Source organism: Leucopleurus acutus (genome assembly GCF_964270905.1).
Source record: "Leucopleurus acutus genome assembly, chromosome: 7".
Classification (NCBI taxonomy): Eukaryota; Metazoa; Chordata; class Mammalia; order Artiodactyla; family Delphinidae; genus Leucopleurus; species Leucopleurus acutus.
Genome location: NC_139150.1, coordinates 108,441,086 through 108,458,524, shown reverse-complemented (window position 1 = coordinate 108,458,524; position 17,439 = coordinate 108,441,086). Strand labels below are relative to the sequence as shown.

At 50.1% G+C, this 17,439-nt stretch overlaps 1 protein-coding gene across 1 annotated transcript; it reads right to left on the bottom strand.

Moving 5' to 3' along the window:
* Nucleotides 1-2,231: 2,231 nt before the first annotated feature.
* NEIL2 (nei like DNA glycosylase 2) lies at nucleotides 2,232-16,883 on the bottom strand. The gene is made up of 5 exons (XM_082842031.1): nucleotides 16,751-16,883; nucleotides 14,768-14,907; nucleotides 8,699-9,033; nucleotides 4,304-4,503; nucleotides 2,232-2,601 (listed from the first exon to the last, which is right to left on the bottom strand). The coding sequence occupies exons 2-5, from the start codon at nucleotides 14,903-14,905 to the stop codon at nucleotides 2,240-2,242; spliced, it is 1,035 nt and encodes a 344-aa protein (XP_082698157.1). The 5' UTR covers nucleotides 14,906-14,907; nucleotides 16,751-16,883; the 3' UTR covers nucleotides 2,232-2,239.
* Between the last annotated feature and the right edge of the window lie 556 nt (nucleotides 16,884-17,439).

Genomic DNA, 17,439 nt, shown 5'->3' with positions numbered 1-17,439 from the left:
ACTACTCTGGTCTCTAGTGTGGCTCTATAACCTTCCCTTGAGCCCTAAGCGGCTCTAACTTCCCCTCGTAGCTGTTACAAACCTCCCCACTCCTACTCTGTGCCAGCTGGTTTTCTCTGGGTCTACTTTTCTTTCCCCACCGGAGCCCAGGCGTCTCTAAGTGCTGGCGCTGGTGTCTCTCTCCCTCCTGGATTTCCCCTCACCTGATCACACACGAATCCTCACATCACATCCATCCTTTCATCACTCTCCCTCCCTGACCCCCTTTCTCATCTCTTTCAAGGACAACCTTTTTTAAAAAAAACATTTATTTATTTGGCTGCGCCATGTCTTAGTTGCGGCACGCTGGATCTTTTTAAGTTGCGGCATGTGGGCTCTTAGCTGCAGCATGCATGTGGGATCTAGTTCCCTGACCAGGGATTGAGCCTGGCCCCCTGCATTGGGAGCTCGTAGTTTTAACCACTGGACCACCGGTGAAGTCCCTCAAGGGCAACCTTCTTGGAGAGCAGAGCACACTCACTGATCCCTGGGCTCCCACCCAGCCCTCAGCCCCTGCAGACCGGCTACCACTCCACACAAATGGCTCTTGAAGGTCATGACCTCAAATTCGACCAAATTGAGGTCATGATGTCAAATTCAACCAACCGTCAAACTCGAAGGCCTCTTCTCCGACGTGTGCACCACTGGCTGCCCCCCGAAGTTCCTTCCTCCTGTTTTATCTGATCTTCCATTGGCTTGCCTTCTCTTGCCCCTTGAACAAAAGACCTTCTAAAGGTTCCCCTGTGACCTCCATCCTTCTCATGCCGCATGATCGCCTTAACCTTCTCGAACCGACCCTCAGCTGTGAGGAAAGCTCCCAAATCCATACCTGCAAGCCTGCACTTGTGGGGAGCCAGGCCAATTTCCTGGGTGTGTTGTCCCCCCACTTAGGTGCAGGTGCCTCAAGCTCAGCACACAGGGTCTGACTGTCTCCTCACGGAACCTGCTCAGCTCCCGTGACTCTCTGTCTCAATGGCGAGGTGGGGGCAGCTTCCTCCAGCTCTCAGCCCCCTCCCTCCCTTGTTTTCACATCCAGCCGGCTGACGCGTAAGAGCCCATCACCGTGGTGACCCTCCCATCTCTTCTTCTTTCCACACCCACGGCTGTTTCTAGTCATGTTGCTGCTTTTCTCAGCAACTGCAACAGCATTTCCCCTTTTCTACCAATCGCAGTGGGTGCCCACCCGCACGTAGGCTGTGATGTCTGTCCAGCCCACCCCCCTCTTGTACTCCAGACCCTGACAGATGTTGACTTACGGGAAATGGCCTGTCTGGGTACCATCTTGGCCCTGAGCTAATGCCTGCCATAAGGTGGCTTTCCCCGCTGTGGACAACTCCCAGTGACTTAAGACAGACAAGTATAAGGGTGCATGTTCACCTTTCTCCCTGCCTTGCTCCTTTTAAATGGACCCACCCGACCAACTCAACAAGCCCTAAACGGCATCTTCACAAAGAGCTCAGTTATGTACAGTGAAAGAACCTTTACTGCCAAATAAAGGTGACAACACAAAGTAACAAAGAGCTTTATTTTCATGTCCTGGTTTCTTCTAGGTTTTGCTAACGACCTGGATTCCTGCACTGTTGCGCATGTCAACTGTCACAAACACGTCACCTTGGGGAGGGAACAAGACGCTTTTTTCTAAAGCCCATGGACACACCGGGAAGGTGGCCAGCTCCCTGGTCCCCCCGTTTCCCCTCCTTCTCCTGGCATCTCTGTCCCATGGGAAGGGTCCAGGCAGGAGGCTGAATCCGAGCAACACTCTCCTGTTACTCCCTCCCTCACCCCTGGATCCCTCTTGGGGAACCAAGAAGGATAATTCCCTTTCCCTGGTTCTCACATGGAGGGACTTAACACCAGCCAATGTTTCAAAACCAAAACCAAACCAAACCAAACCAAACCCCTGCAAAGCGATGCTGGCACAGCTCTCTTCCACTGGCTCTCGTTTTCGCTGCCCCACTGTCACTCCGGGAGGTTTCCCCTTAACTGCCATCGCGATTTGCCTCATCTGTCAACAGTGGTGGGATTAGATAGGAAGAATTAACCAGAACTAGAAAAGAACAAAATCGGACCCTGTGGAAACTGCCTCAGCCTGAACTCCGGTGAGATGAACACCAACAGCACTGGCATCCCGACCCCACTCCCCCAATTCCTGTCCCCAGTCCCAAACCCTGCCCACAACCCCTGCGGCGACACTCAGGCATCACGGTCCCTCAAGGGCAAGGCTCTGCGTAGAAGGGGCCCGAGCACCCGAGGAGGGTGCCACCTGCTCTGGCTCGTCCAGCGACAACCTGGGCTGACACTGGGGGCACCACCACGTGAGCCTCTGGAAGCCCCCTGGAGGTCCCAGTGCCTCCTTCACAACCTGGTGCCCAGCAGGGCACCACTCCTTCTGGTAGATCTGCGTGTGCTGCTGTCTGCCCTGGAACTTGCCCCGCAGCCAGCCTGCACTGAAGGCCACCACGTGGTCCACCAGGGCCTCAAGGCGCGGAAGACCCAGGAGTGAGCCGGGAGAAAGCGGGTGGATCCCAGCTCTGAACAGGGCCTCGTTCTTAATGATGTTCCCTGGAAGGAGGCAGGGAGGGGACAAGGGAAGGAAAAAGGACACATCCATAAGGAAAGCTGGCCACATAATTAACAAAACAGAGCGCAGCTGATACGACGGCAGCGGAGAGCGTCTCAGGAAGATCCAGCGTGGCCGAGAAGCTCTCGGGCAAGCCTCACACTGAATCATCCGGCCCGTCTGCGAAGTAGTTGCTAACACTTACCCTTTAGGTTGTTGTGAAGACAAAATGACATAAAACTCACGCGTGGCCCATGTTACAGCAAAGAGATTAACAAAATGGGCTCTGGACCTGAGTGCCTGGCTGTGAATCCCGGCCCAACCAGATCCCGGCTACCTGACCCTGGTGAATTCCCTGCCTTCTTGAGGCTTCCGTTTCCTGGTCTGTAAAGCGAGGGTAGGTTCCCCGGTTTTCGTGGGCAGTAAATGAGAATTCTCACACACACATACAAATGCTGAGCACTGTGCTGGTACATAGAGAGGAATCAATAAGTACTAGCTGTTATTATTATTTAAAATGTCAAGCATGACGCCTGAAATATAGAAAGTGTTTAGGGGGTACTATTATATTATTTTCCTACTCCTGCCTCATTTGCTGTGAAGTCAACCTCGACCTCTCCTTCCTGAATCAGTAAGTTTCTTCAAAATGTCCCAACAGTGCACTTTCTTTAACCTCTACTAGGCATTTATCACAGTCTATCTTTAGCTCCAGGGGGCTGAGTCCATGCTTGCTGGGTCACTAAACAACCCTCTCCTTCAGGAGAGAAGGTGAGCTCGGTGGAGGCCAGGCGTTTGGCACGTGTGGAGCAGATGGACAGGTGAAAAGGCTGCTCTTTCCAAGAGCTTCACAGTCACACAAAATTTCTCTCTAAAATTCGCCAGCAGACTACCTGCTTCATATCTCAGCTGTGCCCTTAGAGCAATGTGTCTTTTGCTTTAGTTTCTTCATCTGAATGAAGGGAAAACTAGTAAGTGGCCATCTTGAGGAAGAGCAATAAGGATGAACCCACGTACCTGGCACAGTGGAGTCACCTGAAAAATGTCGGCTGTTCTGATTATCGTTTGTAACAACAGCCGGTTACACAGCATTTCTCTTGCTAATTTACCCCAAAGGCCACTCCTGGAAGCCTGTGCTCCTCTGGGTGCAGGGTCTGCGTTTGTTCTACTATACTTCAATTAAAAAATAAATTAGGGCTTCCCTGGTGGCGCAGTGGTTGAGAGTCCACCTGCTGATGCAGGGGACGTGGGTTCGTGCCCCGGTCCGGGAAGATCCCACATGCCGTGGAGCAGCTAGACCTGTGAGCCATGGCCGCTGAGCCTGCACGTCCGGAGCCTGTGCTCCACAATGGGAGAGGCCACAGCAGTGAGAGGCCCGTGTACCGCAAAAAACAAACAAACAAACAAACAAAAAATAAATTAAAAAAAAAAAAAGGATGGAGGGGATGTGATCCCTGCCCTCTAGAAGGTCATGCTCCCATGTGGCTATCAGGCAGACTACGACTGATAATATAATTAGGGTAGGAGAGAAGTTAGAAATGGCCTGATCTACTCCCTCATTTTAAAAACGAGGGAAGTGGAGCTAAGGAGCCCAGGTGATCGTCCAGCATCACTGACACCAGTGGCGGGTGCCAGTTTCCTGCCTCCTGGACGAGGGACTTTTTCATTAGGTCGGTCAGCAGGACCACCCTCTGCCATCAGCCATACCTAAGCCTGAGAAGTATCTCTGGTCCAACAGCGTATAGCAGACGGGCTGCTCCCGGCCCAGAGCTTCCAGGGCCTGTCCTCGATGGAACTTTTCCGACAAGATGTCAGAGGTGGGTCTGACCACCGGGCAAGAGGAGCTCCACACCATCCGACAGTTATAGAAGGCCAAGAAGCCGCCCCCGCCGAAGTGCAGGACCAGCCTGGGAAGAGAGGAGAGTTCACAGTGCACAGGGCTATGACAGCAGCATCAGGTCACACGTGCACACACAGCTCCCACTCCGCTCAGGATAATCTGGGGAAGCTAAGGTCCCAGAGGAGAAAAGGGATGGCTCTGCTAGAATTGTTAAACTCTCACGGCCAAATGGAGTAATTGAAAGAAAATGTATACTCTCTCCTTTTTTCTGATAATAACAATACGTGTTGGCAGAAGACAACTTGGGACGTACAGAAAAGTCTCAAGTCCAGGAGGTGTGGCTATGGCACAAAGCAGGGCTTGTTAAGGAACGAGGACAGAGAAACTGATGCCAGGTAGGCACCTCTCCCAGTCCCGCGCAAGATCTACCAAGAAAGACACATACACACACCGCCCCCACCAGGGACACAGGAGAAACCTCATGAACCCTGATAAGCAATAACGGGCTACTCTGTGAGGGGAGAGACTCGGGCTGCAGCTGGACTCCAAGACTCACGTATCTGACCTGGGTGGTATCTTATGTGAAAGTAAAGGGACAGCTTGAGAGGAACAGGACTCAGAAAAACACCTACGCATAGTACCTGTGGTAATTACTCAAGGAAAAGTACATCCCAACAGAAATTAAATCAGCAAGGATCTCAAGAGGAGGGGAGATGGAAAGGATGGATGGAAAGATTAGCACTGGACTCTGTCACGTCTACTGTGAGATCCGAGTGGCCTGCAATCATAACAGTGCACCTGTAATCCAAGTGTGAGGAAAGGATTCTCTGAACAAAAAGACACCTATGTTAGTGTGTTTTTAATATTAATTAATTTAATTATACATAACTAACAGTGTAGTTAATTAACAATATGGAACTAAAATTCTAAACTATCTGAGCAGACACAAGAGATGGGGTAGAAATGGCAGGAAAGTACAGAAGTAGAAATATTTTAAAGGTCTCCTCTCAGAAGGAGGGGGGAAAGAGAGCAAAATACCATTGTTAATAATAAGGGAAAAGATTATTAATTTAATACTATTAAAATTTGATAGTTATTAACTCAGGGAAAAAAAAGATATCATTTAAAGATAATATTATTACCAAAAGAATAAAGATGAATAGCAGTACTTCCAAATTAACAGAGGTTTAAAAAAAAAGGAAGAAAAGAGACTTCCCTGGTGGCGCAGTGGTTAAGAATCTGCCTGCCAACGCAGGGGACACAGGTCCGAGCCCTGGTCCGGGAAGATCCACATGCCGCGGAGCAACTAAGCCCATGCGCCACCACAACTACTGAGCCTGCGCTCTAGAGCCCATGAGCCACAACAAGAGAAGCCACCACAATGAGAAGCCCACGCATCGCAACAAAGAGTAGTAGCCCCCGCTCACTGACTGCAACTAGAGAAAGCCTGCACACAGTAACAAAGACCCAACGCAGCCAAAAATAAAATTAATTAAAAAAAAAAGGAAGAAATGTGATAAATCCAACAGAAAAAAGAAAACAAGGGACAATAAAACTACAAATGAAAGAAAATCCAAATAGCACAGTTACCCCATTTCAAAACAAGGAGTTTGCATCTGAGTTTAAAGAGATACAAAAGCCTGCTATTTACTGTTTATAGCAAGCATACCTAAAATAAGTGAAAGAACAGACCTACAACTAAGTGGAAAAAAGACCAGGGGGTGAGCCAACCAAACACAGAGTGGCACTGTTAACATCAAAGAGAAGCAGAATTAGGGCTAAAGGCAGAGAGAGGGTCCAGGATTGTTTAATAATGAAGCTGCAAAGAACCTTTGAGAGTCAGGGACCCTGATGCCTGGGACCAAGGGCAGCAAAACACAGAAACAAAAACGAAAGACAAGGAGAAACTCTATAAAACCACAACTAGCCTGAGGGACTTCAATGATCCTCTTCCCAAGTTTTGCATATTAAACAAAAAAAAAAATAAGCAAAGGGCTTCCCTGGTGGCGCAGTGGTTGAGAGTCCGCCTGCCAACGCAGCGGACATGGGTTTGTGCCCCGGTCCGGGAAGATCCCACATGCCGCGTAGCGGCTGGGCCCGTGAGCCATGGCCGCTGAGCCTGCGCCTCCGGAGCCGCAACGGGAGAGGCCACAACAGTGAGAGGCCCGCATACCGCAAAAAACAAAAACAAAACCAGAGAAAAGCTGAGCTATCAAAACAATAACCTGTTCTTAACATTTACAGAATGTTTTTCCTTTTTTGTTTGTTTGGTTTTTGTCAGAATGTTTTACTTTTAATGAACATTCTATCTTCATTTATGTACACAAAACGTAAGCAAAGATCAATTTGTGTTTGGCTGCAAATCTTGATGCCAAAAGTAGAAAATTTACAGGCTGCCACCCTGATCGTAATCCAATAAATAAAATTAAAACAAAAAAACCCCAAAAAAGATGACCCCAAACACTCAAAGATTTGAAAAATTAGGAAATACTCTTCCATGTGGTTAGTATACAAAACTATTATTTATTTGAAAGACCAACAAAGTAGATAAAACTCAGGCAAGCCTAATAAAGAAAAAAAGGGGGTGGGGCAGGCAAAGCAAAATATGCAACATGGAAGGAGTTATAACGTGACAGGAAGAGATTCAAAAATAAGTGAATGACATGAGTTCATGTCATGTGGCGATAAATCTGAAGGCCTGCAGGACCAGCCTTGTTAGTGGAAGAGCGTTCCAATTGCCCCGGCTGGTGACCGGGTCCGGAATCAGCCCACGAGCCCAGCTTCGGGGCCATGAGAGGTTTCCTGGGGGTTTCGGGGAAAGCTCTCCTTGCTCATCTGAACTTTAGAAATGACCCTCTCTCTCCTCTCTTCCTCTTTTCTTGTGTGGATATAAGGCCTGGAACTGCAGGAGTCTCCTGCTGCTGGTCTAAGGACAAAAGCAACATGTGGCAAAGTGCAAAGTCAGGAGAATCACAAGAATGTGAAGCCAAAGGCTTGGACCTGCGTCAACGCCACAGCCCGCACTCCCTCTGAGCTTCTAACGTGGTTGACCCCTGAACAACTTGGGGGTTGGGACACTGACCCTCTGAATAGTTGAAAATCTGCGCACGTAACTTGCAGCCGGCCTCTGTATCCATGGTTCCGTACCTACGGATTCAACCAACCTCAGAGTGGTCGTGCAGCAATGTAATAGTACTATTGAAAAAATCCCCGTGTAAGTGGCCCCGTGCGGTTCAAACCTGTGTTGTTCAAGGGTCAACTGTCTGTGAGTCAAAAGAATCTCCTCACCATTCCAGCCAGTCTGAGGTTTTCTTTTTTTCTCTCTCTCTCTTTTTTTTGGCCTCACCATGCGGCTTGCGGGATCTTAGCTCCCCGACCCGGGATCAAACCCAGGCCCTCGGCAGTGGAAGCGCCAAGTCCTAACCACTGGACTGCCAGGGAACTCCCGATCTGAGTTATTTTTATTGTCCCAAGCATCTTACTGGCCTTACATAATACCATAAACAAAGACTGTAGTTCTGGACATGAAAAAATATATAATTATGAAACTAGAAAAGTATTTTGATTTGGAGGTAGAAGGAGCCTTCTTTAGCAAGAGGATAAAACTTAAGAGCTATCAAGGAAAATACTGACCACTCACTACCTACAAACTAAAAATCCTGAATGCCTAAAGGCACAAACACCATCAAAGGACACAGACAGGCTGGAAACACTAGCACCACACATCACAGAGGTTAACACACAAGGTCCGAAAGCCCCTACAAGTTGATAAAAAGGACACAAAAAACTCAGTGCTACCAATAAGAACGTTCATTCTCTTTGACCAGCAATGATTCCGCTGGGAATCTACACTAAGGAAAGAATCCTGAACATGGATAGAGTTTTCTGCACCGATATTCTCCTCAACATGAACAGACTGAAAACTGGGGCAATTCTGTCCCTAAATTCAGAGAGCACTAGTCAAGCCATAAAATGTTGTTCAGAGGCCTCCCAGCCCCAAGGGCTGTGCTTGTTGGGAAAGTACTCCCCGCTCTCTAAGCTGCCAGGTGGTCCCCATCCCTCTCTGGGTGCAGACCACAGTCGACCTGCCATCTCAGTGGGCAGAGGAGCGGGTTCTCTCTCCTAGGCGGCAGGCTGCTGGAGACCACCCAGCTTGCCCGCAGAGCCCGGCCCAGGCCCACACAGCGGAGCCCTGGCGAACCCCACAGACCCCGCACAGCTGCTGACAGTCACAGCCCACGGCCTGCTCAACCACGCCTTACCTTGGAACAGGGTCCCTCCAGTCACCCCTCTTGTTTGCTTTCTTCGCTCTGGAGAACTCGTTCCCCCAGACGCTGCCAAACAAGCCAAAGCTGACCTGCAGCCACCTCTCAGCACCTCCTGCAGGGGTGTCTCCCCACAAACACCGCAGACCATCACCTCCACTGGGGACAGCATCATCTCCTCCTGGGGACCGGGAGGACTGCTCAGAGACTTCCTGGTGGTGCCCGGCCTCTTCCTTCCACTCTTTTTGTAGACGCTCTGACAGTGGGTTGTTGCCAGGGGACACGATTTCTTCATCTGGATCAAATCTAAGGAATAATTTCTTTCCATGGACCTAGAAAAAGATGAACATGATCTAAGGCTCTGCTATAGACTTATCTGTGTCCTCCCAAAATTCATGTGTTGAAATCAACCCCCAGTGTGATGGTGTCTGGAGGTGGGGCCTCCAGGAGGTGATTAGGTCATGAGGGTAGAGCCCTCCTGAATGGGATTAGTGCCCTTATAAAAGAGACTTCAGTGGGCTCCCTCAACCCTTCTTCCACATGAGGATCCAGCAAAAAGATGGCTGTCTACAAACCAGGAAGTGGGTCCTCACCAGACACTGAATCTGCTGGCACCCTGACCTTGGACTTTCCATGCTCCAGACTGTGAGAAATAAATTTCTGTTGTTTGTAAGCTACCTGGTGTGAGGTATTCTGTTACTGCAGTCAAAACAGACTGTGTCTTACCCAGAACGGGGAAGACTGGAAGAGGTGTATACAGACATTTATCCTAATGCAAATGTCTCCCCTCTTGCCTCTTCCATGAAACTTTCCCAACTTGAATATTTGGGACTTGCCTTTTCCTTTTTGCTCCAGCCATGTGGGCACTTAGTACATGGTTTTCAAAGTGATTAGAAGCAAGTGGAAGAATCAGATCAGCAATGAAATAGATGCATGCTAGATGCAGGGCCACCCTAGAATACCTGAGGGGAAATACTCCCAATTTTTTCATGAATTAGCTAATAAGTAAATACTAATTGTCATTCCTGTATTCAATTCATAATACTTTTTCTTTGTTAGAAATAATCAGCATACCTACACATACACACCACACGCAAACTGACAGCAGCTAAAGACGACCCACTGTAAAATTCTGCAGCCCCCACCGTCCCCCTGAAATTGGATTTGATAGAAGGAATGGCCACACGAGACCTCACAATCAAAAATGACGATCAACACGATTGCAGTAGAAGAAAATGAAAACAGAAAATGTGTGTAAAAGAATGTTCCAGCTGCTGAGTATTCCATCTCCACATTGCTAGTCCTGGCAGGTAATGTGTACATGGCCCGATTCCAGGATAAGCCTGTTCTGCAAGACCCGAAATTCAGGCAGTCTTTCCAAGAACTAAACCCCAAACATCTGGCATTCATAATGGAACTGCCTGTGATATTTTGACCCCCAAAGGTACGTACTTAAAGATCACAGTTCTGATGAGATCTCCAATTTGTCAATTAGTATAAAAGTTAACAACTGGAGCAGTCTTTTGAAGGCCTCTCCCCCAAAGGGGGCATTATCTTTCTAAATAATTCCAGAATAGCTTAACTGCAAATCTGAGCACAGTTGTTTGCCGCCACACATCAGAAATGGCTTAACTGAGCTCACATAAAAACCTGGGCAAGGAATTAAGCAGGCATAAGAGAATCTGCTCCAGGCAACACTTTCTCGGTGCAACTCACCCACGCTGGAATAAGGCTGATGAAAATATTTGTCAGATGACCCTCAAGGTCAAAACATTTACCAGGTCAAAAGGCCTAGGTCAGGAGACCCTTGCACCCTTCCCAACAGTGGCAATTTCCGCCGTCCCTCTTTTAAATTCCTCTGACACTATGGACAGTTCAGTTCTAACTGCTAACTGGGTTTATACAACGTGCCAGACAGCGTGCTAGGTGCTGAGGGTCACACAGATGAGTGAGTCTCTGCTCCTTCCCTCAGGGAATTCAGGATTTAAAAGGAATGAAGTTCTGACACAGGTTGTAACAGGGATGAACCTACGAAACATTATGCTCAGTGAGAGAAGCCAGTCACACATGGCATGATTCCAAGTATGTGAAATGCCCCCCCAAAAGGCAAATCTGTAGGATAGAAAAGAGAGTAAAATGGTCGCTTAGGGCTGGGGGTGGAGAGTTGGGGTGAAAGGGAAAGGACTAATGGGCACAAGGCTTCTTTTGGGGGTGATGAAATGTTCTGAAGTTGATGATGGTGATGGTTGCACAACTCTGTGTCAAGAAACTGAATTGTACACTTGAAATGGGTGAACTGGATGTGATGTGAATTACACCTCAACAAAGCTGTACATATTTTTTAATTGGAGGACTGACATAAAGTCTAAGTATACAGTGGGATTTGATCTCCAGATGTCCCACCCACCCAGACTAGGATGGGACAGAAACATTAACAGGCGGAAAGGACTCAGTATTTACCTCCCACCCCTAATGCTTTCTTAGGCAGCTCTGGAGTGTGTGCTCTGCAAAATGAGAGGCTAAAACAAAAGAGAAGATGATATGGGACCAAGTGTGGAGAGACTGCCGGCTGCCTCCCAACATCCCTCTCCCCTTCTCCCTACCAACAAATCTACTGATTTACAGGAACGTCAACATACTCAGCTAAAAACCTACGTCTCCCAGCCTCCCTTACAGATGGGGAAGCCAGTGAGATTGTGCAGGAATGGTCAAATGTGGTTTCCAGGAAATCTCTTTAAAATGGATGAACCAGTTTCCAGCTCTCTCCTGCCTTTTCTTCCTGCCTGGAATGTGGATGTAATGGCTGGAATCCCAGCTGCCATGTTATCATCATCATCATGAGGATGAGGGCTAGACCAGGGAGAGAAGAGCAGGAGCTTGGGCCCCAGTGATCTTGCATCACTCCTACACCACCCTGGACCGCCTCCTCTAGACTTCCCATTATGGGAAGCGGGAAAAAAACCTCCTGACTTGTATAAGCCACTCAGAATTCTGAGTCTGTTATGAGAAATAATACATAATTCCTGACACAGAAACTGGAGAGCTTATAAGGAAGGACAGTGAAGGGCCATGCCAGATAAACAGGCAGCACAGAGTGGAGCCAATTTTCCTCTGCCTCACGAGCCCACCCTGCTCATTCCACCTCCATGTTTGAATCTGTAACTGATTCTCAAACCTGAAATGCCCTTTCTTCTCCTTTTGACCCACTTAAGTCCTCCATCCTTCAAGGTCCAACTCAAGTCCCATCTCCATCATGAAGGCTTTTTCTCCAGGCCACAGGACCTCTGCTATGTCGAGGCCCCCAGCTGGGCCTTAATCACACGCTCCCTTCCTCCATTCATTGCTACCTAACAGCTTCCCATTTAGGGACACAGGTCTAAACTTCCAAATTCAACTCTCAGATCCTGAGAATAGGACCCACGGACAGAGGAACAGAAAGGGAGCCCACTGATGGGGACCCACATGCCAGGCAGCTCCCCAAGGCCACCTCCCTTAGGCTTCTGGGCTCCCAACACTGACCCCTGCCTTGGTTTACTGGGAAACCAGTGCCCAGATCCATCTCAAGGCTCCCTTGCCTCACATTCTTCTGTCCACTCAGCTATTGAGTAAATATTTCTGCAAGCCAGCTCTGTGAAGGCAGGTGCTAAGATCCCGGCCACTGGGACCCAGAGGCAAAGGGACATTAATCCTGTCCTGCAAACTCTGCAGGACAGTCTGGACAAAGAGTCCAGGTGCTCTCACGGGAACAGCACAAAACCTGGAGGTCAGGGGGCCTGTGCTCCAGTCTCTGTTCCTTGCTAGCAATGTCGGCTTGGGCTAACCGCTCCCCCTCCCTGAGCCCCACCTCCAAATGCAGAAAACACACATGAAGGTGTAGCAGACCTCTTCCAGTTCTAACCAAGAATGGTTTTATAGCCTGTGTGTGTGTGTGTGTGTGTGTGTGTGTGTGTGTGTGTGTGTGAGAAGGGCAAGGTGGAAGACAGAGAACTAGTATTTACTGACCACCTGTTACGTGCCAGGGGTGTGTGTGTGTGCGTGTGTGTGCGTGTGTGTCTGTGTGAGAAGGGCAAGGTGGAAGACAGAGAACTAGTATTTACTGACCACCTATTATGTGCCAGGTGTGTGTGTGTGTGTGTCTGTGTGTGTGTGTGTCTGTGTGTGAGAGAAGGGCAAGGTGGAAGACAGAGAACTAGTATTTACTGACCACCTATTATGTGCCAGGTGTGTGTGTGTGTGTGTGTGTGTGTGTGTCTGTGTGTGAGAGAAGGGCAAGGTGGAAGACAGAGAACTAGTATTTACTGACCACCTATTATGTGCCAGGTGTGTGTGTGTGTGTGCATATGTGTGTGCGTGTGTGTGTCTGTGTATGAGAGAAGGGCAAGATGGAAGACAGAGAACTAGTATTTACTGACCACCTATTATGTGCCAGAGGGGTGTGTGTGTGTGTGTGTGTGTGCGTGCGCGTGTGTGTCTGTGTGTGAGAGAAGGGCAAGGTGGAAGACAGAGAACTAGTATTTACTGACCACCTATTATGTGCCAGGTGTGTGTGTGTGTGTGTGTGTGTGTGTGAGAGAAGGGCAAGGTGGAAGACAGAGAACTAGTATTTACTGACCACCTATTATGTGCCAGGTGTGTGTGTGTGTGTGTGTGCGCGCGTGCGTGTCTGTGTGTGAGAGAAGGGCAAGGTGGAAGACAGAGAACTAGTATTTACTGAGCACCTATTATGTGCCAGGTGTGTGTGTGTGTGTGCATGTGTGTCTGTGTGTGAGAAGGGCAAGGTGGAAGACAGAGAACTAGTATTTAGTGAGCACCTATTATGTGCCAGGCATAAAGTCGGCTTAATTCAACAATTTTAACTGGTAGGTGTTTACCCCCATTTTACAACTCTAGCAGACACTAGAGCCAAGAGGTTATGTAACTTGCTTAGAAACACACAGCCAAGAAGCAGCTGAAATCCTTGGTTTTTCTACCGCCAATTACCAAATGGCTCCTAAGTGCCGGGCACTCAGTTAGGTGCCAGGAATACAATATCGCGCCCTGTTTACTTGTCTCCTCCACTCAACAGGCAGGACAAATTCAGCAGTGAGCATCCAACAAGAGGTACAGGGTGCCCGGGAAGCACAGCAGAGTCTCTTCTCCAACTCAGAGCAGGCAGGGCAGGCTTCTCAGAGGATGTGATGGCAAGGCTGAATCCAGAAGGAGACCAGGAATTACCATGGTAACATGAAGGGACAGGAATGGGGGTGGAGCTGGGAGAAAAAGGAAGACCTGCCGGCACAGGGGAGCAGCATGTCACCATGAAGGACTGTGAGAGGAGCTCTAGATAGTTCAAAATGACTGGAGAGAGAGCTGGGGCAGGGTGAACTGCAGGCCAGAGAGGGAGGCATGAGTCAGACCACAAAGAGCTCTGCGAGCCCCTTAGGGCAGGGGTCCCCTAACCCCGGTACTGGGCCGGGCCGCGGCCTGTTAGGAACCGGGCCGCACAGCAGGAGGGGAGCGGCGGGTGGAAGAGCAAGCGAAGCTTCATCTGCAGCTCCCCGTCGCTCACATTACCGCCTGAAGCATCCCCCCACCACCACCCCCGCCATCCGTGGAAAAACTGTCTTCCACGAAACTGGTTCCTGGTGGCAAAAAGGTTGGGGACTGCTGCCTTAGGGAATTCTGACTCATGCTCAAAGCAAAGATGAGTCAGGCTGAAACCCAGATCAGAAGGCTATGCTCTTTCCTCACCTCCTTGCTGGCCCCATAGAATTAAACACGGTTTCCAAACAAAGGTGCACATCAGAGTCTGCCGGAGTCATCACAACCACTCCAGACGCTGAATGTGAATACCCAGCTCGTGCACATGTATTTTTTATAGTTCCACAGGCCACTGTGCTGCTCACCCGAGGCTGAGAAATGTCAGAAGGGGAGCTGCGTGGACTCCCAGCATGGTCGCCTCAGGCTCCAGGAAGTGACAGCATGAAAAGTCTTGAGATAAATTTAGGGGCGGTACAGGGTGTGCTGATGGAGTCGGCCCGCTGGGGTGAGCTGTGGAATGAGCCCGTCAGAAGACGACGAACTCACCTGGGTGTCCTGCAGCCACAGGGACTGGAAACCAGCAGGGTTCAGCTTCTTACTGCTGCCCCCTGTCTTGACCACCTGCTGCCCCACGAAGGGGGAGACCAGATGGTGAAACTTCCTCACAGACGGCCCCTCCGGCATCCCTGCAGGCAGAAATGTGGAAAAGAGGCCATTGACTTAGCTGGTTTCTCTAGCATTTCTGATGGGTGCCAAGCTCCACACAGCCGTTTTTTGGGGTTTTTTTTGCCATCAACTTTAAGAGCATATACGGCCAAAAAGGCAATGTGCTGGGAAGCTGGGGTCGGATCAAAGAGAAAGCCCCGGTGCGGCAGGCTGTGAGCCAGCTTCCTGAGGACCGTTGCCCCATCCCAGCCCCTCTCGCCTTTCTTCAGGCACCACCAACAGTGTGCCAGGCATCACACCACAAGCGCCCTCCGCTTTGATCCTGTGGCAGCCTGGATGGGAGCCCACCCTTGTTACTTGTTTCCTGGACTGTGGTCCTAACTCATCTCCAGGCTTTCTCTGTCCTCCTTCTGCCTCCCCAAACCAATCGTTCCAGCCCACTGCTGCTGCTTTATCTCCCCTCTTTCAGTGGAGAGATGGTCGAGGTAGAGAAGGCTGTAAGGGACACAGACACAGACGCAGACCCAGCCCTGCCAGGATCACCCTGCTAGTAGCAGCACTGCATATGTGACAACAATGCAGGGCTCAGAATCATGACAGGTGCAGACACAGGGTCATGTCAGGTCAGATCAGGGAGACGCCACATCCGGCTTACCTAGAGAAGATTATCCCTGGTAACTGAGAAACAGCTGGGACTCCATTTTAACCGTGATGTAGGGTGACCTGTGACGCCCACCTCTTCCTGCCCAAAGCATCCAAGTTCACTGCGAGCTTGTGCAGGAGGCATTCATATGTTTGGGTCTGAGCGCTCGGCACCCCAGCTTCTAAGACACAGAAGGCATTCCCCCCACCCTTACCCTACTTATCCACCTGTTTCCTCACCTGAACAAGACTGCAAGTTATGATGAAAACCCAAAGAACTAAACAGTTTCCTGGCACAGTGGTAGCTACTGCATTTCAGTAATTTTAAGTAATATTTAAAAATCTCTGAAATGGCGGTGCCTCTTACAGTCCATGCTTTCTCAGAGTTTAATTAGCAGCACGTTCCATAATATGTATTTTTAATTTGATGGTGCTTTAAACTCACTAAAATGTAGTACAATTGCCCCTAATCAGACCTTCAAGTCACTCGAGAGGCTCTCCTGACAAAACTGCGGGGCTGCAGGAAGACCGGCCACAGTGCAGCCGACCTGAACCTCTATCAGCTCTGCGCCCTGGTCTCTCCAACCGTGTAAGCTTCTGGAAAAGCTCCCCTCTGAAATGCCTCTGATGCTTAAAATCTTTCGACACAAGGGCATGTTTCTTTCTCGGGTTTATTTATGGAGATGGAAAGCTGGGCAGCGAGCTGCCTCTACCACAGCCTTAAAAGATAAGAAGCCGAAGGGACACAGGTCCCGAGGGGACACCCCGCGCACCCTCGTTAACCGAGGGTTAACGGGGTAAGGGGCTGGCTAGCGGACCACACTGACAGAGGAGAGGGCGTCACCGCCGCCCCCGGGAGAGTCTAAAATGCCTGCTTTGCCCAGCGCCTTCTCGGGGTGATGCGGGGGAGAAGCGGGCGCAGAGACGGGACTGACGGTCACTGCAGGAGCCTCGGTCGGGGGGGGAATGTTAAAAAGTGGTAAACAGCCAAAAAAGAAAGAAAAATTCAACCTGGGCTGCGGGTTTCCATGAGGGACGCTTCTAAAAGGTTCGGTAACTGAGTTTTCACGCCGGTAACAAGGTGACGAGGGTAAACCTGGGGAAAGCCCTGCATTTCTGACGGGGGAGGTGGACCCGCTACAGCCAAGGACGCGCCGCTCCGCCCCCTCCCCACCCGCGCACGTCCCGCGACGCCGCAGCGGGACTCGTGGCGGGACTTACCGGCTCCCCGCCCGCAGACGCCGGGACCCCAGCGCCTGCGAGGCCCGCAGACCGCCTCCGCGCGGGCCGTGGAACACCCGGCGCCCGGTGTGCGCGCGGGTTCCCCCCGGGGTGCGCGCTTAACTCTGTCGTAGGCGGGCGGGGGAAGCAGACCTCTGACTGGAGGAGGGGAGTGGGTAGAGCGAGGCTCCTCCCTCGAGGGGGTGGGGTAGCTCGGGGCTCCGCCCCCCAGTAAGCGTAGGAGGCGGGGCTCGCCCTGCGTGGGTGGGGTTCGTTGTCCAAACAGGTGCGGGGCTCTGTCCTGGGAGGCGGGAGTGGGGGGGTCTCGCCCTTGGGAGAGCTGGTGAAGGTGCGGAGCTCCTCCCCTAAGGAGGTCGCCGGACGCTGGGCCAATGCCGAGTGTCGCGGCTAAAGGGTGGAGAGAGAGTGAGTCTGAGTAGATGCGGGGGAAGAAGCAAACCGCGTTTGGAACGTTTATTGTCTTACGAAGATAGAGAAAATTAAGTTGCTGAATAGGAGAACTTTAGGTGGTCAGGCAAAGGCAAGCCTTTGGTTTTGCTGGGCCTCCGAGCCCGGCGAGGTAATTGTGAAAAGGAAACAGATTGTCTAGAAATCTCATGAAGTTTTTAAAGGGTGGGATTTTTTTTTTTTTTACTTTATATGATTTGAATATTATTATTTGAATTTTT

What these genes read in the sequence shown, in the direction of transcription:
- NEIL2 (XM_082842031.1), bottom strand. Translation starts at nt 14,905, where the DNA reads ATGCCGGAGGGGCCGTCTGTGAGGAAGTTTCACCATCTGGTCTCCCCC. An exon ending in TGTGGCTGCAGGACACCCAG is followed by an intron (nt 9,034 to 14,767) that starts GTGAGTTCGTCG and finishes ATCTTTTTCTAG; the next exon opens with GTCCATGGAAAGAAATTATT. An exon ending in GAGATACTTCTCAGGCTTAG is followed by an intron (nt 2,602 to 4,303) that starts GTATGGCTGATG and finishes GCCTCCTTCCAG; the next exon opens with GGAACATCATTAAGAACGAG.